Source organism: Octodon degus, unplaced genomic scaffold (genome assembly GCF_000260255.1).
Source record: "Octodon degus isolate 3935 unplaced genomic scaffold, OctDeg1.0 scaffold00033, whole genome shotgun sequence".
Classification (NCBI taxonomy): domain Eukaryota; kingdom Metazoa; phylum Chordata; class Mammalia; order Rodentia; family Octodontidae; genus Octodon; species Octodon degus.
This window is the reverse complement of record NW_004524609.1, coordinates 16,962,431-16,986,445: the sequence shown is the minus strand read 5'-3', so window position 1 is coordinate 16,986,445 and position 24,015 is coordinate 16,962,431. Positions and strand designations below refer to the sequence as shown.

The 24,015-nt window shown below is 52.8% G+C and overlaps 1 protein-coding gene across 3 annotated transcripts in view; it reads right to left on the bottom strand.

Annotated features, from left to right (window-relative positions):
- Positions 1-24,015, bottom strand: part of Mgat5b (mannosyl (alpha-1,6-)-glycoprotein beta-1,6-N-acetyl-glucosaminyltransferase, isozyme B) — a 64,933-nt gene that overhangs the window by 6,255 nt on the left and 34,663 nt on the right. For 2 of the 3 annotated variants that reach the window (XM_004630140.2, XM_023714051.1), the window contains 7 exons: positions 12,598-12,729; positions 11,108-11,241; positions 7,344-7,474; positions 6,706-6,711; positions 2,587-2,742; positions 1,400-1,546; positions 1,144-1,260 (listed from right to left, as the gene is read on the bottom strand). In XM_004630140.2, the coding sequence (XP_004630197.1) occupies positions 1,144-1,260; positions 1,400-1,546; positions 2,587-2,742; positions 6,706-6,711; positions 7,344-7,474; positions 11,108-11,241; positions 12,598-12,729 (823 nt within the window). The remainder of the gene's footprint in view (positions 1-1,143; positions 1,261-1,399; positions 1,547-2,586; positions 2,743-6,705; positions 6,712-7,343; positions 7,475-11,107; positions 11,242-12,597; positions 12,730-24,015) is intronic. The other variant, XM_004630142.2, reaches the window with a different exon arrangement.

Below are 24,015 nucleotides of genomic sequence, written 5' to 3'. Positions count from 1 at the left end.
CACACACACACACACACACACACACACACACACACAAATTGAAAAAAACAAAAACAAAAATGTAACCTGCCTCTGGGTCAAACATACCTCTGGGAGAGGTATGAGCCAGAACAGTGCCCTTGAACTCTGGCAGGGATGTAGCTCTGCAGCCTCTGCCCTGAACCCAGCACCTTCCTGCTGCTCTGGATAGACACAAACGATTACACCACGTCCTCCCTAGACACAGCCTGCCTTGCAGATCTGCGGTGTCCCTCCTTGGCCATTTGTACTCTGCTGCAATCTAGCCACACAGCCTCCCCAAGCAGCACAGCTCCCGGGAGGGACACACTCCTTAGGCAGGCAGGGGACACAGGCAGGGTGACAATTTCTGCTCCATCTAGTGTCTGAGCTGCAGGCAGAATTGAACCAGGAAGGTTTAGGGTGAGAGGAGGCCTTCTGCCTCCCAGCTTAGCCCTCCAGGCAAGGAGCCACTCAGCGATGGCACCACAGGAGGCGAGGCTGGTGCCCTCCAAGGAGAGAAGCTTCTAGAGCCTTAGGCCTCCCTCACGGGCGCCCACACCTGACCCACGAACATGCGCTACAGACCTGTTTCGCCCCTGCGCGCTCAGTGTGGCCCTGAGCCAGCACCGTGGGCACCACTGTTAGAAACACTGGAGCTGAGCTCCACCCAGACTGGCTGAATCACAGCAACAAGCTCTCCAAAAGAGCTGTGGGGACCGCAGAGCTCTGGATCTGCCACTGAAAGGTACAGACCCACACACACAGCACAGTGCGAAGAACCTCCACCTCCACGGGTTTATCCACAAGACAGTTACATAGTACTAACTTGTACGGGGAGTGCCCACAAGGTCTGGCCCTCCAGAGGGCTCAGTAGGTGACCCTGGACCCCCTAGCCGCCACGCGAGGCTGTGCAGGCTGCTCACTGCAAAAAGCACCCTCTCTCTATATCCATGCACCAAGTACATGGATGACAGCCTCTGCTCCACTCTTATGGCAGGACTCAGGGCTGTGCTTGACAGGAGCACAGGTGGACTCCTTTGCCAAACCAGGAGCAAGTCTGAGTTTAACCAGACAGGCCCTGTGCTCTAACAGCAAAGACCTTCGGTATGGGCCCACGGTGGTCCTTGCTGGACCAGGTCTCACCTGGGTTTTCAGGATGGCCTTGATGGCTGCTTCAAACTCCTCCGAGTTGTTGTAGTCGACAGTCCACACGTGGGGTTTGCCAATGAAGTTCTCGGCATAGGGATGCTGGGAGAACACCTGGTGGGGCGGACAGGTGTCTCCCCCCACACTCCCCCACATGGGGGCCCCTGCCCCCGTGCCCACCCCTCTCCGTCTCCCTCTTCCGGGAACCACAGGGCTCCCCTCCCCCTCGTGTTGGCCGAGCCCTCCCACTCACCTCCCTGGAGGTGGGCTTGCCCCGGAAGAACTCATGGTTGAGGGAGCTGTGGGGCGGGCTGAAGCGTGACTGCAGGAAGATACAGCCATTGGCAATGGCCTCCAGTGGTGCCGGGCCCTCATAGGGGAAGCCAAAGCCTATGAAGAGCTGAAGCGGTGGGATGGGACAATGGTCAGGGCAGGCCGGGCCACAGAGCCCAGGTGGCTGGAGCAAGAAGGGTTGGGGCTCACGGGAGGCAGCAGGACATCAAGAGAGCCCAGGCTACCTTGGGTATGGGCGAGCCTTTCCTCTTCCCTCCCCGGGCCTCACTTTCTCCACTGTGAAATGAGAGGGCCTGGTTTGGTACCATCGATGGCTTGTTCCCTTTCAAGCTATGAATGTGAATGTGGAGGGAGAGGGAAGAGCGAGGGTTCACAGCACAGAAAGCCATAGGCCGACACTACAGCTGGCCTTAGAACGCCTCCACTCAGTCAGCCTTGAAAGCTTTATTCAGCACCCCAGGGTGCTAGGAGTACACCCTGGATGCACTCCACTGGGCTGGCACCTGGATGGTCCTTAATAAAAAGCTCTGAATCTAAGGCTTCTGGATGTGGCTGTTTGGGCTCTTTGCTGTAGGAGCCTTTCCTCCTCTCTCCCCTGCTCCCAGTACACACACACACACACACACACACACACACACACACACACACGCGAGACCTGAGGAGTTATGATAAGAATTCAGACTCCAGGGCCAGCATCAGGGCTAGTCCTGCTGTGCCAGCTGCTGCAGTGGGGGTCACCCCAGAGGCTTACAGCAGCAGCCAGCCAGGGCCAAGGACCCCATGACTCCAAGCAGGAGCCCCTCTGCCTGTGCTACCACTGCTCAGTAGCTCCAGAAGTCCAGCTTGCGCAGTACTGGTACTGACAGGACAGCTTGGCACCCAACTGCTCTCCCCCTCCTTGTGTGGCTCTGCCAGGTCCCTCCCTGTGTGGCCTCCCAGCTTGTGGGACACCCATTCCTAGCCCTGGGCTCTAGCCAGCTGCCAGGGGACCGGCCACAGGGCTGAGGACAGCAGAGCTCGCCAGTGTGTGCGCACAGGTAGAACAGGCCATGTGGGGTGGTGGCAGTCCTGGCTGGCATATTGGAATGACCTCCTCAGCCTGGCTGTGGCTGGACAGGGAAAGGACAGTCCTGCGGCAGGGCTCACTTTGGCTTTGCGCAGCAGCTGCTGGAACTCGGGCTGTGGCAGGAGACCATGGTTCTTCACAAAGGCTGGAACCTCAGGGGGCCGCTGGCTCTCATAATACACAGTACCATGGATCTCCATGTACTTGTTCAGGATGGCCAGAAACTTCTCCTTCCCCTGGGGGAAGATGAAAGAGAAATGGGGCCTCATCCTGAGCTTGGAAGGCTGAGCCAGTGAAGAAGCCATCCACCCACCTGTCCATCCACCCATCCATCCACCTGTCCATCCATCCATGTACTTGTCAGCCCATTCAGCCACTTGCCCATACATCCATCTCCATGTCTACCATCCATCTACCCATCTATCCACCTGTCCATGCATCCATCTACTTGTCGACCATCCATCCATCCATCCATCCATCCATCCATCCATCCATCCATCCACCTATCCCTCCATCCATGTACTTGTCAGCCCATTCAGCCACCTGCCCATACATCCATCTCCATGTCTACCATCCATCTACCCATCTATCCACCTGTCCATGCATCCATCTACTTATCAACCATCCATCCATCCATCCATCCATCCATCCATCCATCCATCCATTCACCTATCCCTCCATCCATGTACTTGTCAGTCCATTCATTCACCTGCCCATGCATCCGTCTCGATGTCTACCATCCATCTACCCATCTATCCACCTGTCCATGTATCCATCTGCTTGTCCACCTGTCCATCATCCATCCATCCATCCATCCATCCATCCATCTATTCATCCATCCATACCTGCTCACCCACCCATCCCTCTGTCCATCTAGCTATCGACCCACACATCCCTCCATCCCTTTGTCCACCCAGCCTATGATAAGGAACATGGAGGAAACTCCATACTTCAGATCAGAACCTTAAGGGAGGACTGGAGGAAAGATGGGTCAGAACCAGAGCCAAGGCCAGATCTGGTTAAGTTGTCTCAATCACTATAATTGATTAAGGTGATCTGGGACTGTGTCTACCCCCAGCCACAAGCCAAGAGTAAAAGCAAATCATCTCTAAAAGAAAACAGCATCATCCTTGACCCAAGTTATGTCTACCGTTTTTCATATTCATCTTCCAGAACTTAAGAAAACTAACCAATGATCTCCTAATAAAAATTCCAGCAGGCTTTTTGGGTAGAAATTAACAAGATAGTTCTAAAACTCATTCATAAATGCCAAGGAGCTAGAATAGACTAAATGAATTTGAAAAAGTAAAAGAAGTTTAGGAGGCCTATTACCCTGATCTCAAGACTTATTACAGAGCTACAGTAATCAAGACAGTGTGGTACTGACAGCAGGAGGACGCACAGATCGATGGAAACAGAGTCCTGAACTAGACCTTCACACACACGGTCTGACAAAGGCCTGGCAGGATATGGAGTCCTGACAAAGGTGTAAAGAGAAAGGAAGGATGGTCTTTCCAACAAATGGTTGAGGGGCTGGGGAATAAGTACCTGCCTGGCAGGCACAGGGTCCTGAGTTCAATCCCTGGTACAGCAAAATAAATAAATAAATACATAAAAATAAAAAAATAAATGAAAATGAACCAACGAATGGTTGAGGAGCAATGAAAACCCATGGGTTTTTTTTGGTGGGGTGCGGGTGAGAGAGGCAAGGAGGGAGGAAGTTGTGGAACAGTTGTTTGTTTTTTTTTCCTAAAGGTTCCCACAATAAAAAAAATAAGAGAACAAAGAGTGTGCACAGACCAGCAGGAGACCCAAAATTCTGAAGCCACCAGACTCAGATTTCAAGCTAAATATGCTGCATACAGTCAAGGAAAAAGAAGCTAAAGTTGGAAACCAAATAGAAATCCTAGAAATAATAAAAACATAATGACTGAAGTTGAGAATTAGGGCTGGGGAGAGAGCTCAGCAGTCTAAGCACCTTCCTGGTAAGCACAAGGACCCGAGTTCAATTCCCGGTACCATGTGCTGTGCCAGCCCCCAAACTATGGGTGCATGCCTGTAATCTCAGCGATGGGGAGGCTGAGACAGGAGGATCACTACGAGTCTGAGTTGCCTAGCGAGACCCTGTAACAAACAAACAAATAAATAAGTAAAAAAAAATTTTTTTTAATGAGAATTAAATAGATACAGGCAGCCACTTTCCAGGCCCCCTTCTGTCTCTCTTAGACAGAAGCTATCATTCAGTAAATTCTTCCTGCTCTTAAAAAGAGAGAATTAAAAAGACAGAATCAACAGTTAAAGAATTCACTTAGTGAAAGAACACCACAATAAAGCCCAGAGAAACTGAAAGGTAAAAATTACAGCAGAAAATGCAAGAAGGGCCAGCCAGATAGCTCAGTGGACTAAAGTGCCTGCTTAGGCAGACGCAGGGGGTGTGTGTGTGGGGGGGGGTTGATTTCCAGCCTGCTGGCTGGGCCCTGCCCCTGGGGTACACTGAGATGACATTTGAGATTGAGACTGGGAGTGGTGGTGCACTGTAATCCTAGCCCTTGGGAGGCTGAAAATAGGAGGATCACTGACCCTGTAGACCTTGTGCTAAATACATAAAAAAATAAATTAAATAAATAAATAAATGCAAGAAAGAGAGGAACTCATGAAGACTCACGTGTGGATAAGCGGAATCTGAGCAAACTATATAATTAGTGAGCTACCAAATCACGAGTTTAAAAAGATCTACAAACTCCTGTAAGTTAAAAAAAAAATAATTAAAAAACCCCCACCTATACATAAAGTAAAACTGCTGAATGCCAGACACAGAGTTAAAAGCAAACACAGAAAGAAAAGTGACCTCCAAAGGATCCCCAGTAAGCCCTACGCTGCCCTGTAACAGCAGAAGCCAGAAAGTGGCAGGTTCTTTCCACATTGAGGGAAATCAGCCACCAAGCTAGCATGCTGCACATGCCAAATAGATCTCTTGAGAATCAAAGTGAAATAATGGCATTTTTAGAAAATCAAAAGCAGAGCCAACCCAAACTGCAGGTGTTCTTTATGTGGACAGGTGACAGTCCCAGACAGAATCTCTGAGACAGAAGGAGAACCCAGAGTGGCATAAAGGAAAGACATGGTTAAATCTAAATAAATAACTGTAACATACTGCAGGGTGTAAAACAAATGCAGAGAAGTAAAATATAATCAGGTTATATCCACTGAGGAGAGATGAATTAAAACACTTTTAGTTTCTTTGTGTGTGTGTGTGGGGGGGGGCTCTGTGGATTGAACCAGGGCCTTCACACTGAGCTACATTTCCAGCCCTCTTTCTTTCTTTCTTTCCTTCTTTCTTTCTTTCTTTCTTTCTTTCTTTCTTTCTTTCTTTCTTTCTTTCTTTCTTTCTTTCTTTTTTTTCTTTTTCTTTTTCTTTTTTTGAGACAAGGTCTTCCTAAGTCACTGAGTTTCCCAGGCTGGGTTTGAACTTTCAGTCTTTCTGCCTCGGCCTTCCCGGGTGCCAGGATTCTAGGCACAGGCCATCACAGCTGTTTCTTCACCCACAGCTGTGATCCTAGGCTTCCTGTCACGCCTGGGGCCATTTCCCCCCACTTACACGAGGGGGTCCTAACTTGGGAGGTGTACAGTTTTTCCCCGGGGCAGTTCTAACAACTAACTTGCCCAGCCTGGACTCAAAACTTTTGATTCTCTTATCTCAGCTTCCCAAGGGGTTAGTTTCTTTCCTTACTAAAGGTAAAAGTATTCATTTATAATTTTAGATTTTGGTGAACCAAGGAGGTGTGTTATAGTTTTCTGACCCACTTATAAAAATAATATAAAAGAGTACACTAAGGCAGGTAAAGGGGCGTGGGCTTCACAGGTGCTGCTAGCATGTTTCCCATCTTCAGCGTCTTTGCTGTTCACCTTTACCTCCTGCCACCTGCCTTGGGTCACTAACCTATCCAGCTCTGCCCTCCCAGCCCTGGCCATTACCTGCAGTCAGAGAAAGCAGGTCTTGGCCTGTAGGGAGCTGCATCTCCCCTCACAAAGTGGCCCAAGGAAGACTGCTCCTGGGTCCCTGCTGTCCCCATCCCCATCCTCCCCACAGGAGCTACAGACTCCAGAGGGCCTGAGACAGGGGAACATCCCTAGGAGAGAATCCATGCAAGGAGTGGTGGTGTAGAGACCAAAGGCATGCGGCAGAAGAGTTTTCATACCTGGAGCTGCCTCATCACCAAGGGAGCGCAGGCAACAGAGGAGAGACAGCAGGTTACTGTGCAGTTAGCAGGCATCACCCCATGCACATGCAGCTCTTCCCAGGGGAGCCAGCTCTGAACACGGGCTTCTAATCTCTAAGCCTCTTCTCAATGCTTCTCACCCCAGAATCCTCACACTCAGCCTAAACCCCCCTATATTAGTTATCGATTTCTGCATGGGGGTAAGGTGCACAGCATTTGTAGTCATGGCCCTCGATAATAAAAGAATCCTGTGAATTTATTGCAAACCCTCTGGGGTCAGACCATGGGATAAGTCGTCAGCCCGCAGGAAAGGTGACTTTAAGGACAAGGATTGTTAGTCCGAATCATTTAGTGGGAAACATTTTCCAACTAGTACTGGCGGTGGTGGATGACAGCTGCGGCCTGCAAAGAGTTGCCTGGTACTCCGTGCAGGGAACCTCTACCTGGTCCTTCAAGCAGTGCCCCGCCCCCAGTAGTGGGCGTGGCCTTGCTGGCATGGGTGTGGTCGATAAATCAGAGGGCATGGCCTGCAGCGGCGGGGGCCACCAATACCGTCGTGGGCGTGGCTGCTCAGCAGCGGAAGAAGCTGCCTCGGTGGTGGGCGTGTCCGCGCTCACCTTCCAGATACTCGCCTCCTTGCCGTACACTACTGCCATGTTGCTGGCCTTGCCGCCTTTGATGAGCTGCTTCTCCGTCTCGTTGAGCTCCTCGGACACGAAGCCCATGAAGGAGTTGTCTGGAGTGTGAGCTGCAGCCCGACCCCGCGGAGGGAAGGGAGTTACCAGACAGCAGAGAACTCACCCAAGTCTCCCTAGACTGGCCCTGTCTGAAGGGTTCTGGTTGGACAGGGTGAAGAAGGGGAGGGAGGAAGGGACCGGTGGGGACAAGGTCCATCCTCACCCGAGCCTGGGCACCTCCTTTCCAGACACTATCATAAAGCATAGAGCAGAGATCTTAGAAGCCATCTAGACACCCTGCCTCATTTTCGGATGAGGGAACTGAAGCCTAGGGCTCCCAGTGACCCAGCCGGGGACTCTCTTCCCTTGTCATTCCAGATGGGATCCGCGTCATCTCCTCCATCCCTGACACCCAGCCAAGCCACACCCACCTCTGGCCCGGCCACACCCATATCTAGTGTGACCACACCCACCTCTGGCCTGGCCACACCCACTTCCGGCCTGACAGCTGCCTCCCTGCCATCTGCAGTGTCCTTAAGCAGTCTTTTCTCTAGAGTCACCCTTTTGATTCTAGGATTCTAGCATCCTTTCAGCTCGCTCCTCTATACCAACTCCACAGGCCACAGCCTTCCCAGAGTCTCTGGCTCTGCCTGTTCCCCTGAGGCGTCCCTTCCCTGTCTCCCTACCCATACTGGAGCACCCCCTCCTCACCAGACAGGTCTGCACTCAGGTAGCCCTGCTGAGGAGGGGTGATCTCTCCAGACGGCTGTCCCTGTCCTCCTACCCTGCTTTATTTTTAACAACACACTCTGATCAGATGTTATATTACGTATTGATTTGTACATTTATTGCTGTAAGAAGTGCATCTGTTCACTTCTATGTCCCCAGCACTTGGTCCAGAGGCTGTGCTGCTTAAATGACCGCCTGGGTGCCACCTGGATGCTTTCATCTACCTCTGAACTTCTGCACCTGCCTGCACTGCCGTGCTCCCTGTTCTTGTTGATAAAATCCTATTGGTCTCAGGGCTCTGCTCCCCTGTCATCTCCTCCCAGGAGCCTCTCTGGGGCCCCTGAGCCCTCCTTTAGGGCCCCACCCACTTTCTGCCTTAACAGAGACCTCCCTGGGACTTCTGAACATCAGACCTCCTTTGAGGTCGCAGCACCCCATGCTCCAGGGGCAAGAGTGAGTTCCATGCGCTCACAAGGCGCGGATCCCCCCTCCTGCACTAGGACCTTCAATAAAATTTGATCTGCTATCCTAGGCTGAAGAGGCTCTGGTCACTGGGGAGGTTGGAAGCATATTCTTGATTTCTCCATTTCAGATGCACACCCCCACTTTCAACATTTCTCAAATTGGGACACACATGTTCCCCATCTCCCTGTCCACCCCACACCCACCCCACCCATCCCCCACCACTGCCCTCAAAGGACCCACAAGAAGTTCTAATTAACATCTGCGCATCTTAAAGTCCTGAGGGCTTCCTGTCTCCATTACTGGAGACCTGAGATTCCTGGTGCTGAAAATTTGACCACAGCACCAGGGACAATTGCTGGCTGCAGAACAGAACCATTTCTCCTTCAGAGCCACCAAAAAGGACAGGTTTAGAACACAGCTAACTTAGTGGCAATGGCCCAGGGAAGTACTGTGAACAACCAAAAAAGCGAGCAAAGCGCTTCTGGGGGCAGCACCAGGGGAAGGCCTGAGAAGGAGTGACCTCATTAGGGCCCTGGAAAGACATCCAGCCAGACAGGAAAGAACTGAGCTCAGGAAGACCCTCTCAGACCATGAGTTCTTTGAATTTTCTTCAATTTATTCAATCAGTTTACATTCTCTAAGGACCTACCTAAACTCTAGAGAGAGTAAGATAAATTAGTTAATATCCCCCCCCCTTTTTAAAAAAGTGTTACATAATCCATCAGGGGAAATAAATGTATAAGCAAGTAACTACCACCCTTCAATATACACTTCTGGGTAGTTCAATTTTAAAATTATAAAAATAAAAGTTAGGAGTCAATACATTCTATCTGGACTAGGTAATAAGGGAGACCAGTGAAAGCAAAAGTACAAAGAAGAGACATTTGACTTGGGGCTTTGCAGGGTGAGTAGAAGTCTGCCAGGACTGGACAGGATAGTGGGCTCTACCCTGGGGAAGTCCTCGTTTTTTCAGTGTTGATTCCTACAGAATCCTCTTGCCCTATCTTCTACTTCCTCATTCTCTACCATCCCATTGAGCCATCTATTAACCTGAGTATTAACCTGCTAGGTTAATACTCTTCAATACAACTCTTTCTCCTTGGCACACTCTAGCTCAAGAGCCCAAGGTGGACGTTGTCAACTGTAAACTCAAGGGCTTTCTTTGAAACACTGTACTCTGTGTTCCCTGATCCTCCAGGGCCCTCCCACCAGCTCTGGCTGCCTCCAGCTCTTCCTCTGCACCTCCTGGGTCATCTCCACCTCCTGGCCAACACTTGCTTTCTTTCCGGAAGTCTGTTCCCTGGGACCTACCCTACCCAAACCAGGCTTCCCAAGACACGGGTACTGCGGGAAGAGCCTGGTTCCCATGGAGCTGTGTGACCTCAAGCTGGTCACTCTACCTCTCTGGGCCTGTTTCCTCCTGAGGACTCGGAGCAACCCTCCACCATCCTGCCCTTCTGGGATCCAATCAACCCATGACTCAGTCCTTCAGAAATCACGCGCCTGGCCCACGCAGCCTAGAACCTGGAGAACGGGCAGCGCACGCACACAAATGAGTGCCCGAAAGAGACACCACAAATTTGACAGGCTAAATAAAGATCATCCGCTTTCCTTATCAGCAAGCCCCGTGGGACTTTGCCTAGAATCTATTTTGCTCTTAATTTAGACGCAATCCTAACAAGGGTGCTTATCTGGCTTTCTGCCCCAGAGCCTTCAAAGAGCAGCAAATTAGACGTGCAAGATGCTACTGGAGGCGGCAGAACTGACAACAATTAAAAGTGACAGCTGATACACTCCCTGCTAGAGCCAGGCTAAACGACAGGCCAGTGGGAACAGAGGAGGAAAACTCCGTTCTGCACACCTGGGCCCTGAAGGGCGGGCGGGCCCTGTGCTGCGCCAGAGCCACATAACTGACCGGAGTCACCAGGAAACCTTAAATTATTTTCAGCCCACCGATGGGTGGAAGGGCAATCAATGTGAGTTCCTACTTGGGGTCTCGGAGAAAAAAGTGGTGCCAGAAGTCCTGGCCCACGCCTGTAATTCCAGCAGTCTGGGAGGCTGAGGCAGAAAAATCAAAACTTTGAGCCCAGCCTGGGCAATTTAATGAGATTCTGTCTCCAAATTTAAAATACAAAAGGGGCTGGAGATGTAGGTCAGCGAGAAGGCCCTGGGCTGAACCATTAGTGTGGGGAAGAATGGGGGAGCTCCTAGTGTTCCCAACTTTCAGGCCCTTGCGTTCCCAAAGCCTTTCCTTTCCCTCCCTCTGTTTGGAGCAGGCTTCCTGCTCCTTCGCCCCAGTAGAACTTTCCAGGGCCCTCCAAGGCCCTGACTCTAAGCGTGCCTTGCTGCCCTCCTGCCGGCAGAAAGTCGCCAGCCCCACGGCTCCTCCAGATCCTTGCTGCCAAAGGGGGAAGGCGGGGCCCGACCCACACTCCACACCCATAGGAAGAAGAGGGAGCCTGGACGCCCGAAGCCCACCGCATCGCCGCCCCCGCGGACCCCACACTCACGGAACATGGTCATGAACTGCTTGGGGTTGAGGTTCCAGTAGCCCCAGTTGGTCCGGTAGCCGTGCAGCGTGGCGTACTCCTCGTGGTTATACGCAGGTTCCGTCCCAAAGGTGTCGATGACCCGGATTCGGCACCTACCCCACCCCGAGGATCCAGAACCAGGATCACACTTCTGTGTGTCCCTGGGCTGGAGGCTCCCAGCCAGAGTGCTGTAAAAGGCAGGTGGCTGGGGTAGGATCGGCCCTTGCCTACTTGCGCATGGCCAGGGCTTGGGAAGCTGTGTGGCTTCAGCAAATTCCTTAACCTCTCTGTGTGGGCTTCCCCAGCTGTCTCGGGGTTATTCCCAGCTCCTGACCACGGGTCCATGGTGGGAGCTCAGAAGCTGGTAGCTGGGGACCAGCTTGGAGAGGGGAATGAGGGTTGGGTCCCTGCTGCTGCCAGCTCACCTGTAGGATTTAGGATTTGCACTTTCTGGAAGGGAAGCGACTACCGGTGGGTCCCAGGCCTGAGCCTCTGTGATGGAGACTACAGTGCCTCAGGACTCCTCAGAAAGGTGGCTGCTTGGGGCCGGAGATGGCTCAGTAAAATAAGCGCTTTACTGGTAAGCGCAAGGGTCTGAGTTCAATCCCCACTTCCGCCAAAAAAAAAAAAAAGAAAAAAGAAAAGAAAAAGAAAAAAGAAAGAGAGAGAGAAGGAAAGAAAGAAAGTTGGCTGCTTGGGGGAGGTGGGAGGGACAGAGCTCTGCCCAAGAGGCTGCCAGTTCAAAGCCCAAAGGGGAAGGCCAAGGACGTATCTCTTCCTACACTATCACTCCAGAATCTCCCCACCATTTATCCCAGCTCTGGGAGTGTCCCAATGTACTAGGATGCAGACGCCCTCACAAGAAGCTCCTAGCCCCAGCTCCTTCCGGGTGACCCAGAATTGGCAACGGAATGCTGAGGTCAGCAGTATTCCCCCAGAGAAAGGGCCGGGGAGGAGAGCGCCAGGTGCACTGAGAAGGCGCATTAATAATAAAAGCAATAACGCTGCCTGTCACTTTTTTTTCCCCCTAATAAAATCATGTGGGCTAGTCAATGGGACTGGAGCGAATGTAATAAATAGCAGGCTCCTATGCTAAATTAAACCCTGCATCGGCCGGCTGCAGTGACAGGAAGCGATGGCACCTGCCGTACCCCAGCCCCGCTCCCCAGCCCCAGCCCTCACAGCTGAGCTCTGGGAAGCTCCCCATTCTTCTTACTCCTGCTCTCACCCCCACCACATTCAGGTTACCCCAACCCCCAGCCTGGAGGGCCAAAGCAGAGGGACAAGGAGGGTGACACTCCCTCTGGGGATTGGAGATGGGAACTGATAGGGGGACAGAGGCAGGGAAAACAGAGTGCCCTTCCGCATCCTGGAGCCCCGGACATGAGGCAGGGCGTGGGGAGCGGCTTCCACCATGGCCTATGGTCCTGGCTCCAGTTCTTCACCAGGGCCCTCCCACACCCTCTCACCGGTACTTCCTGAACGAGAGTCCCATGTGCTGCTTCATCTGCTGCAGGCCATGGTAGTCAGTGTAGATGAGGTCGAAAGGCAGGGGCATGGTGAGTGGGCAGTTTCCCCGGCCTGGCGGCACCCCTAAATTACTGAGAGAAGAGGCTTTCAGAATCTGTGCTCCAAGAAATCCACTTTCCCTGTGCCCGAGGTGGGGTGGGATAGGATGGGGCTGGAGCTCACCCCAGTCCCTGTAGCCCAGGGTGAAGAGGGTAGTTGGAAAGGGAGTGAACAGGACAGACATTCTTCTTACTCCTGCTCTGCCCCCCACCACATTCAGGTTACCCCAACCCCAGCCTGGAGGGCCAAAGCAGAGGGACAAGGAGGGTGACTCTCCCTCTGGGGATTGGAGATGGGAACTGGTAGGGGGACAGAGGCAGGGAGAACAGAGACAGTGCCCTTCTGCATCCTGGAGAAAAGTGTGCAGCGTGTACAGCGGTGTAAGTTTTTCACTGAACAAAGGAGTCCAACCAGGGGAAAGGGACGCCGAGATCCAGCCTGGGTTACTCTGCCGAGGGATGCCCTTTGTAACTGCCCCCTTGTGCTCCTCTGCAGGGCTATGGCTGCCCAGAGCCAGACTTACATGAGCCATTATGATTTAGATCTATATAGTCTCCTGTGTCCAGGGGAGGTGCTTCTGGAAGCACTGGATCAAGGGGGCACTGTACCCATCAGCTTATTTATCCACAGATGATAAATCAGCCTAGCTGAATCTGCTGTTGGAAAGGAAGGCCTGGTTGGGGCGGGGGGGATGCGTAGCTAGGTGCATGACGAGAGGGTGTGCTCTGGGCCCCAGCCCTCCCTTCCCCTTTGGGCTTTCCGGCTGCCAGGTGTCCAGCAGCCCTACTCTGCCAGGCCCTTCACCGCGCCCTTTTGCCTCAGAGCCAGCCGGCCAGTGGCTAGACCATCTGAAACTCTGAGCCAAAGGAAACGTCTCCTCCTTTAAGTTGTGGGTATCTGGTATTTTGTCCTAGCAATGGGAAAGCAACTAATAGATTGGTGTACAGCAGGCCCTCACTTACTGCAGAGGTTACGTTTCAGGCACCCCTGGGATAAGTGAAAATCAGTGAAGTGTTGACATTATATTTATTTTAGTATTTATATACATTTTAAGGCTTTATGAACCCTTCTCACACTCTTATAAACTTTCCCCACACCTTTTTTCAGAACCAGGGATTGAACTCAGATCCTTGAGCTTGCCAGGGAAGCACTTATTCTACTGAGCCATCTCCCCAGCCCCTCCCACACTTTTAAAAACATTTCTAATGTTCTTAACCATTTTCTAAACTTGTAAACCCACATAATTTTAACAACATATACTGTACAGTACTACAAAATTCCACAATACAGTGAAAAATATGCAATAAATAATTTAGATTAGTATTTTTTGAAAACCCGAGAAACAGTGAGTCCATGAAAGTCAAACTGCAAAATAGCAAGGGACTACTGTACCTTCAATGTTAGTTTGGAGCTAAGGCTCCTGAACACCCGGTCTCCGCTGTCTTGCCCTGCTGGTAGGGGCTCCCAGGACCCCAGGGCTTCTACCCCTACAACCTCCAGCCATACTCTGTGGACTCTGAGTCCTCTGGGACTGGAGACTGCCTGTCCCTGTCTGTCGGGGCACATACACACCCACTTCATCCTGGCTGATCCAGGTTAGGAGGGTGACCTCTGCTGCTGGCAGGAGGCAGAAGGGCAAGGCCCAGCCTCACAGCTTTCCTAGATCACTACCAGCTGAATCGACTCCAGGAGAGGAGGTCCAAGCACCCTGTCCTGCATCCACACCTGCCAATCTGCGCTCCTCTGCCTCCTGACACTACCCCTACCTATAAAACCAGCCCCATCTACAGAGTTCCCTGCTAAGTAAATGCCACAGCCCCAGTTTTCCCCAGCGGGAGTGATGTGACATTTGGTCACAGTCAAGGTCATATATTCAGTATGGACTGATCCTCTGAGTCAGGCGAGTGTGGACCACCCCACCTCCTCCCACCCCATCCGCCAGTAGGCCAGAAGTGCAAACCCAGGGTCTCACATGGGGCGCTGAGCCTGCACCCAGGGCCCACCCTTCCTATGGGGGTCTTCCCGCTAATGCGTTTAACAGGCATTTCATCAGTGTGTGTTGGGTGGCAGGCCCTGTGCCCCAGTGAGCCACAGGACTCCCCATCCTCCAGGAGCACAAAGTTAAATGAACATCATGGGGCCTGGGACACCAGGCAAAGATGGGAACAGACTGGGTCGGGAGCAGCAAGGAGGCATTGATGTGTGATTCTGGCCCTCTGTAGGGACAGGCAGAGAACCACAGCAAGGGACCCCAGAGCTCTGTCCCCGTCTTTCTGGACAGCTGAAGGCGTCCAGGTGTGGGTTTGATGTGCCCACCTGCTGCCTCTAATGTGCACCTCCTTCCTACTCTGGTTCAGATCCATGCAATGGGCAAACCCAGGCCAGGAGGTGATGTGCTTTGACAACGACGCCGATTCGATCACGTTATAGGACCACAATTGGTCAGTTCCCCGAGTTATGTCTCTGGGCTCCCTGAAATAACCCAAGCTAGGTGGAAAAGTACCGGCTGGGAGCTGGAGCACTCTGCGCATGCTTAGCGTCTGCTGTCTGGAGCTGGGAATGGGGGCCGGTGCGCATTGTCCCCTGAACACACTGGCCACAGTCTATGGCCATCACCCAACGGGGCTGGAGGTTAAGCTGCTCACCATGAGACCCAGGCATGCGGGCTCTGCTTGTGCCCAGCGGAGAAGAGGGCAAGGGGAAGGGGCCTTCTGTGCCCGCCCCTGAGCTGCCTCACACTGACCCCTCCCCCACCAAATCAGAAGCTCTGCATTGAGTCTTATCTATACTCTTAACAAACGGTTGCAGCCCCTGCCCCCAAGCCCCCCAGCCCTTGTTCCCCCATTCCTAACCAGAACTGCCTGCTCCCTGGAACGCAAACCAGTGCTTCTCAGCCCATGGTGCTTCTTAAACTTTTTTTTTTGTCGTTGAAAGACTCAGCAAGGGAGAAAGCACAGCCTCCAGGCTCTGGAGCTTTTTCAGGAAGCAGCTCCCAGTCTGGAGGAGACTGCATGAAATATATGGTGGTGCGTTCTCCCAGCTGCAGAGAGCATTCTGCACTCTACCCTGCAGGGCAGCCCTGTGTTTTCTGTGTGAAGCATTGTCTTTCTCAGCCTTCGAACTCTCAGGGTTACACTGATGGCCCAGGAAGTCCTGGGGTTCGGGAAGTGCCAGGTGGAGGGCAGGTCCCAGTCCTTCATCCTCACTCCACACCTGAGAGCTACAAATGAAAAGACACAAAGACGAGCCCTCCAGCCATTCCTTGCAGAACGGAGGAAGCAGGTGGCCACTCCTCCCTGGTGGCCTGGTGAAAAATAGGACCCACAGTAGCTGGGGCTGGGAGCTGCTCGGGAACCAGCGCACCGCACCTGCCCCACAATTCTGGTTGATTTCCAGGCAATGTGCATCCTTCCATCTCCAGGGCTTCCTTTTGTTGACTCCTGCACCCACCAGACTCCTGACCTCAGTTCTAGACACCAGGCCCCCTGAGGATAGATGGACAGCAGCAGGTGGCTGCTTTGTCCTGGGAGATGTCCCCCAGCATGTTCCCAGGCCCACCTAGGTGCAATCCTTTGTCACCTTTATGGCGACATTCTGAACACTGTCACCATTCCTGATCTTTCAGTACAATTCATTGATTCATTTCATGTATGAGATTAGACCCACTCCCGACTTGTTCCCATTTATACATCTGGAAACAGAGAGGTTTGGTAATTTACCCAGGATCACACAGCCAGGAAAGATGAACTGGGATGGAAACCCAGGTAGTCGGGCACCAAGGCCCACACTGGCGCATGAGGGGCTCTCTTGCCTCCCAGACCCACTGAATGTCAGCACAATGATGCCTGGCAGACCACAGTGACATCTAGGTAGTCAGGGCCCTGGGCTGCCAGCAAAGATGTGGGGCCAGTCTGTTTGTTGCCAACCTAAGGTGAGACAGAAGCCTCTGAGAACTTCATTGCCTCTGGAAGCTGAGTCTCCCAACACCTCACTTCAGGCCTGAGAATTTCTGAGCTCTCCTCCTGTGCATCTCCAGCCTCACCTGCCTCTTCTAGGAAGGTCTTCCTACACCTGTCCTACCTCTCAGGGTGCTGACCCCCTTCTGCACCCACACTGCTAGGATCCTTCCCCTCCCTGTGAACCCTGGTGGAGCTCCAGGCCCTGGCCCACACCCAGTGTCCCAGGGCCTACAGTGACCCCTCCAGGTGGCACAGGACCCTGTGTATGTGGAATAAGCAGATAGCTGGCTGGGTAGGCAGGAGGGCCCTGTGTCCGCCCTGGGGGGCACCTTGGCCCCAGACACAGAACCCTGGGTGCTGTGCACACAAGCACTCCACTACACGTGAAGGCTAGGACCAGTGCAACGGTCACCAGCACCGACCTAAAACAAGAGGTACACTTCCTGCTTCTTTCACATGTGATGCCCAGTGCAGCGGAAACTTCCAAGTCATGGTCACTGTCCTCCACTCTTGGCCTTCAGTGTCTACGGGACAGTGCCTTCTTCAGCAGAAACTGTCCCCTCCACCTAGAAGGCTGCCTAGAGCCTTCCTAGATCCCCAAGTGTCACCCCCACCCCTTAATATTTAGTCTTTGTCTTGTCTAAGCCTGAACACACCTGGGGACTAAGTTACTTCCCTTCCACTGGGGGTTCGTGAGGGCACAGCCTTGTCATCTTTGAAAGGTCGGAGGTGGGGACAAGACCCAGCCCAATAGGTACCTGCTGTGTTCGAGAAAGAACCAGCAAATGGCTGATCTGGTGGCCCTGGGAAACACTGGTCTTGGTTTATGAAGCACAGCCTAGAAGTGCCTGTCTGGACAGAGGGACTGTGGAATAAGGAGCTGCAGGCTGGGGCTCCACCTGTGTGGGGTGTGGGCCCACACGGGGTTCCAGAGGATAGGGAGCAGGAGCGAAAGACAGAGACACAAGGGCCCAGGGATGCCATGTCCCCTTTCCAGGAGATCTTTATGAGAAGCCTGTGGTCTCCAGGCCCAGAGGACAGTTTCCATTTAAGGTGACCCCGTTGAGGTGGCCTTGTTGCTCTTGTCACGAAGAATCTGGGCTTCGCCCATAGAGAGCAGAAGGGTTGGCTATGGAAGAACAGGCCGTAGGTTTATCACCTGTAATTCAAGTTCACTTTTATGGGCAATTTTACACTAAGTGGTTGGCTGGAGCATTGGCAGAATTGAAAAACACTGCCTCCAACAACCTCCAGCCGAAGGTGCACGGGGAAGCATGACAGGGCTTCCAATCCACAGGCTCCCCAAAGACCACCCCCCCATCTCCACGGCCCAGTTCTCATTTCCAGTGGACATGTAGCTAGGGTTGGGTCCAAAGGAGGGTCTCAGAGCCCCTGAAGGGCAGTGAGTGAGAAAGTGGGGTGGGATTCCGCAGGAAGATACTTTAACACATCCACTGACCCCTCCATCAGCCCACCAGCATGAGGGAGTGGGCAGGTGGCCAGGAAAAGGTGTGTTTCTCAATGTCTCAGGCCACTGGAGCAAGAGTTGAAATGCAGCCAAAGAAATAGAGTCTTTGTATAGGACCTGTGGTCATGGTCCTGCTTCTGGACCCAGCCCAAGCCATGGGGGATGGGGGGACTGTGATGGGGGTGGGGTAGTATTTAACCAATAAGAAGTCTGTGTTTTGCAAAGAGCGTTCTGGGGACAGATGATGACAATGGCTGTGCGACACTGAAAGTACTTAAGGCTACTGACCCACACCCTGAAAAAATGATTAAGATGGCAAATTTTATGTGAGATGCAGTTTAGCTTAATTAGAAGAAAAAAGGCACCTCACCCACATCCCTGGCTCCTGGGCCCTGCGCTCCCTGCATGGAGGTCCCCCACCTGGCCTCTTGGTCAGCCACAGACAATACAGGGGCTCAGCAAATATCCTGGGAGGGATCAATTTCTGCTACAAGATCAAAGAGTAGGATGGGTAAATGGGATGAGAGAGAAGGCAAAGAAAACCTAGGACCATTAGGAAACAAAAATTCCTCAGTCAGGAATCACCGTGTTGAATTGTAGCACAGGGGGAGGTATCACAGGGCGTGAGCTCTAGCACGACACCGCTGGGTGGCCCTACACAAGACGCAGTCCTTCTGGTGCCCATCGCCAAGCCTGTAGCGTGCCACTCAATCTCCACAGTCTCCTAAGCTAAAAATTGTCTGTGCCTTTGGTCTGTGGCTAGAAATAACCTTGCCAGGTAGGGCTTAAATTCTGGAACAAACCATTCTCTCTCTCATTCTCTCTTCTCTGTGTGGGAAGGATCTAATTAAAAAGAATTCCTACAAAGTGCTCAAAGAGCTGTGGCTCTGGTGCTAAAGGGCACGCTGGGATCGCGGCTTCCCTGGACGCACATGGCTACACGGGAACACGGGGCCGGACAGCTTGAGCCGTGTGCACATCGTAGCATCCCATTACCCCTCTGGCCCCATGCAGCGCCTGCATCCTTAGCATTCTGGGCATTGCCACCTCTCCTTGCTGTATCCCCATTATGAGGGCAGTCCCTGTTTCCTCCCCAGAGCACCAGTGGAGGGCTAAAGGAACCCAGGGTTCAGCTGGGCTTCTCATGAGCTGCATGGAGGTCATGAGAAAGGAATTATACTTTCTACAAGGTGTTCTGCCAAGGACAGGCGGACCCCCCTGTGCCCAGTAGAAGCCTCATGATGCCACTGTGATGCCACCCTCAGCTCCCGACTCCTGGAAAGGCAGACATCCTTGAATATCCTCAGCTCATGCCCTGGTGCCCAAAGGAACTCCAAGACCACAGCGAAGGGGAGCCACTCGGTCCCTCACAGTCTGTGGCTCAGAGGACACAGCTATAAAGGCAGGTAACGGAGCATATCCAGTTACCCTTGGTCATAATGACCACAGGTTGGAGGGGTCCGAAAGAGAAACTGAGGAAGTGGCATCTTTCCACACTGAACAGTGGCCCAAGGCTCAGGCTCTTTTCCCTGGTGTTTTTTCCTCATAAGCAAGCTCAGGGCTAAGAATAGGGCTGGGCTCCCAGGAGAGCAGATGAAACCGCAGACTCATCCCTCCAGCTCCTGCTCAGAGCCACTGCTGAGGGAAGAAGGCAGCCTGGCCCTTAGGCTGTTCCGGCGCATCTTCCTGCAGCCAGGCTGGTTTATGTAACATGCTGGTTACTGCTGAGTGCTCCAGCCTCTGTCCTGCAGGCCAGGCTGGCCACACACTGGAGCAGCTCCTCAGTCCCCTGCAGTCCAAATCGCCAAAATTGCTTGCTAGCTGTCACGAAGGCTCTGTACAAGCCAGTGGGGCGGGGAGAACACGGGGCATTAGACAAGACCTTGGAGGAAGGCTGGCCTCTCATGCTCCTGCAGGGAGCATAGGAGCTGTGGCTTCTCAGGAAGAGAGTGGGGCTTGTGCTCTTGCTCTACCAAAGACAGGGAGTGAGAAGTTCTTGTCAAATGGCAGCGGGAGAGGAGGCTGTCAAGGAGGAGACCTGTCATAGATAGTCAGGGAACCTGGAAAGTGCCAACGAGAGAAGGGGTCAGCCCTGCTCCCCCAGCCTCAGAGTGGGGGCAGGGCTGGCCTGGGACTTTTCTGTTTCCTGTGCAGTGCCCAGGCTGGCCCTTGGGAGCATCTCTTCATTCCAAGCTGCCTCCCCAAAGGCACTGGAATCTCCTCAGTGCCTGTGAATAGGACCTTATTTGGAAATAGAGCTTTGCAGATGCAATCAAATTAAGGTGAACTCATTAAGGTGGCCCTAACCCAGTGTGACTGGTGATGACTCCAAGCAGAGAGAACAGGGGCAGAACATGAGAAGGAAGCCCCTCTGTGCGCAGGGGAGGCCTGAGGCCACCGGAAGCAGCAGTAGGCTCCAATCAGAGCCTAGAAGGAACCCACCCAACCCACACGTGGGTCTGAGTCTGGCTAGCCCTATGATGAGGCAGTTTCTGTTACTGAAGCCCCTGCCAGTGGTGCTTGGATCCCCAGGAGCCCTGTGTCCCCCTGTAGGTCCCGTCTCCCAGCAGCCTCTGCTCTCCTCTCTCCCCTTCTCTCAGTGGCACTTTCCAGGTTCCCTGACTGACTAGACCTGTCCCCTCCTTACCAGCCTCCTCTCCCACTGCCATTTGACTCCCTGTCCTTGGTAGAGGAAGAACAGCACAGGAACTCCTCCGGTAAACCTCTGTTCTCAGGTTGCTGTTTTCCAGTGCCCCCACCCCAACCCCAGCACAGCAAAGTACAACCAACAACACAACCAAAATCTCTCTAGGGTGAAAAGTGATTTCCAGGACCCAAATCCCTCAGAAGCTTGGGGGGGTGGGGCAGGGAGATGGCTCAGTGGAATAAGCGCTTCCCTGGCGAGCGCAAGGACCTGAGTTCAATCCCCGGTTCCACTAAAAAAAAAAAAAAAAAAAAACCAACAAAAAAAAGAAGCTTTCGGTTTCCTTGCTTGACCTTTTAAGGAGCACCTGGTACCCAGGCCAGCCCACACCCAAGAGGCTTCTCCTCCACATCTGCCTCCTTGCACCTTCTGGTTTCCTTCTCCCTCTCCATCCCAGCCTCTGTGGCACCTCTCCCTCCAAGAGACCTTGAGGTGTGGCTTTTCTGCAGGCTCCTCCAGCCTGGCTACTTCACACACACCTGTGTTCAGCCACCCTGACCGCCAAGGTTCGGACCCCACTCCACACCTCCTCTGAGCCCTGCACCACCTCTAATTCAACATGCATGAACCTAATTCAAGATCTTTCCCACAGGCTCCTCCAAACTCAGGGCTTTTCTCCTCTCCCTATAACCCCTATCTCAGGCCATTTTCTCTTCCTATCACTGAATACCACAGATGGGGAAGTTTAGGGACAGTAGAGATTGCTTTTGCTTGTACCTCTGGCCTGTAGATGTAGCTCAGTGGAAAGACACTTGCCTAGCATCATGAGGCCCTGGGTTCAAGTCCCAAGACTGCAAATGGATCAGGAGGCTGAGAAGGCCGAGTGTGGTGTCAGCATCCGAAGAGGCTGTCACTGTAGCACGACATGACGGCACAGAGGCAGCTAGGGTCCCTGCCTCGTCGCTCCCTGGGGACCCTCCTTGCACTTTCCCTGGCACAAACATCTCCAGGTTGGAGACCAATTCCCAGCCTGGCTGAGCACTTGACAGCCGAGTGTTTTCTCTCCTCCTCCTCCTCCTTATTTAAACATTCTCCTCTCCAGCTTTCATCATTTGCCAGTTAAGTCAACTAATTTTCTACTAAACCCAATTTCACTCATGGATGGAGGAAGAGCTCAGTCATTTTTCCTCATGCCATGTACTATTAATGATGCTTGAAATTATGCAAATAAAATTGATGAGCGCAGCTGATTCTCGGCAGGCAGGAAGGGGAAAACTTCACTTTCAAAGGCCTACCGCAGATCCTGGCATTTATGGTGGCAACTAGGGATGCAGCAGAGGGAAGCGCGCGGTTCTGGCTTCACGTCTCTGTCCTTGCGTGCTCAGCAGAGGCAAAAGAGAGACGTTGGATGTGGCCTCACTGCAGTCTTATCAGAGGACATTGTTCCCATATGTCACCTCCCTCACCCAGGAAAATCTTGCAGCAGCAAAGCCAGATGTGGATTCTGCGCACTGCCCCGACATATCCCTCCAGTGAGCCGGTTAATTAAAACGCCACAACACAAGGAACGGAGAAAAGGCAGCTCATCCGTCCAGCCTTGTTGCTTACTCAGTGGCCACGCGACAGCTGCCAGGAGCATCTGTGAATGAACTACAACAAATGTACAAGCTGCGCCTTTGTCCTGCTGCCTCCCCGCGTGGGTCATTTTGCAGCCAAGGGGGATGCTGCAGTCACAGGATCAGAGCTGAGACTTTCAGAATTGATTCCCTTCACCTGCAGCTGAGTGGCTTTTCAGCGAGCCGGTGGGGCGCCTGGGCTGAGAGGCGAGGCCCATGACCCTGCTTCTTCTTGTAGGATCCACGTGTGGCCCACGATGGCCCCATCCAGGACCCATCTAGGCTCAAATGCCTACCAGCTTGTTGTGAGGAAACACTGTGCCCCCCTGTTCCCATGTGGACGTCCTACCCCAGCTCCTCAGCATGTGGCTTCATTTGGAGAGAGAGTCTGTACAGGGATAACGAAGTTAAGATGAGGTCACCAGGGTGAGCCCTCACCCATTGTGACTGGTGTCCCTGTAGCAGGGGACACCCAGGCATCTATGTGCCGTGCTGGGGACAGGGCTGGGCAAAGACAAATGCTGGGATGATTGTGGTGATGCATGCACACAACAAGAGACACCAAAGAACCCAGCAGACTCCAGAGACAGGCAGAAGGAGCCAGCCCCACTGACACTTAGGACCTCCATCTTCCAGAACAGTGAGAAGAAATACATTGTTTAAGCTGCCCAGGGGGGAGGTCCTTTTCCCAGTAGCCCTGGGAAAGTCACCCAGTCCGCTGTATTTCATTCCCCCCTTCCAGGAAAGGCCTATATTTAGGTAGAGTCAGTGTGGCCCCAGTGGCACCTCACCTCTGTCACTGTCCCTCCACCTATGGTGGCCAGTAGCCCCACTTTACAAAGAAAGAAGAAAAGCACTACAGGGCCAAGAAAGAGGACGCACATAGTTTATTCTGGGCCAGCAGGTTCCCCTCTAAAGCCCTAAACTTGTAAGCAGGTTGCAAGAGGCTTCCTTATCAGGGCCATCTGCAAAGGTGCCCCCCAGGGCCTGCACAACTCACTTGCCCTCACCCCTAAAGCATGGCCAACCCCTATATCCAGGCATCCTGGGTGCTTCCCCAGTGAAGGACCTGGAAGGAATCTCCTATCTTTTTACTAGTCTTTCAGGGCTGAACTCCCACCCCAGGCCTAAACCCACCCCTCAGGCTCTAAGCAGGATACACACAGGGGACACTGCTTTTGCATAAGCAAGCAGATCAATTCACAGTTTACACTGTCTCGACTCCACCCCTCCCCAGATGGTGTACTGAGTAGAGAGATGCTGTGGTACTCAGAAAGGAGGGAGCCTCGAGCCTTTCCACTTCTCCGACAAACCTCTGTGCTCATTGTAGTCACCCTGGAGCTTTAAAATATTGACCCCAGATTAATTAAATCAGAGACCAAGAGTGGGGCCCAATCATGGGAATACACCCAAGCAAGGCCCTCAGGAGTTGTGCAGCAGGCTCGGTGAGAGTCCCCACCTCATGTGCCTTCCCAACCCTGCCCATGCTATTAATCTTGTAGGCCTGACCAGGGGAGCTCTCCTGGGAAAGCAGTTTTGCTTTTTATCTTTACTCTCTTAGTCGTTTTTCAATTGTATTTGATAACAGATTTAGAATTCGCCTTCCTAAGGATATCCCCCGAGGGGGCAGA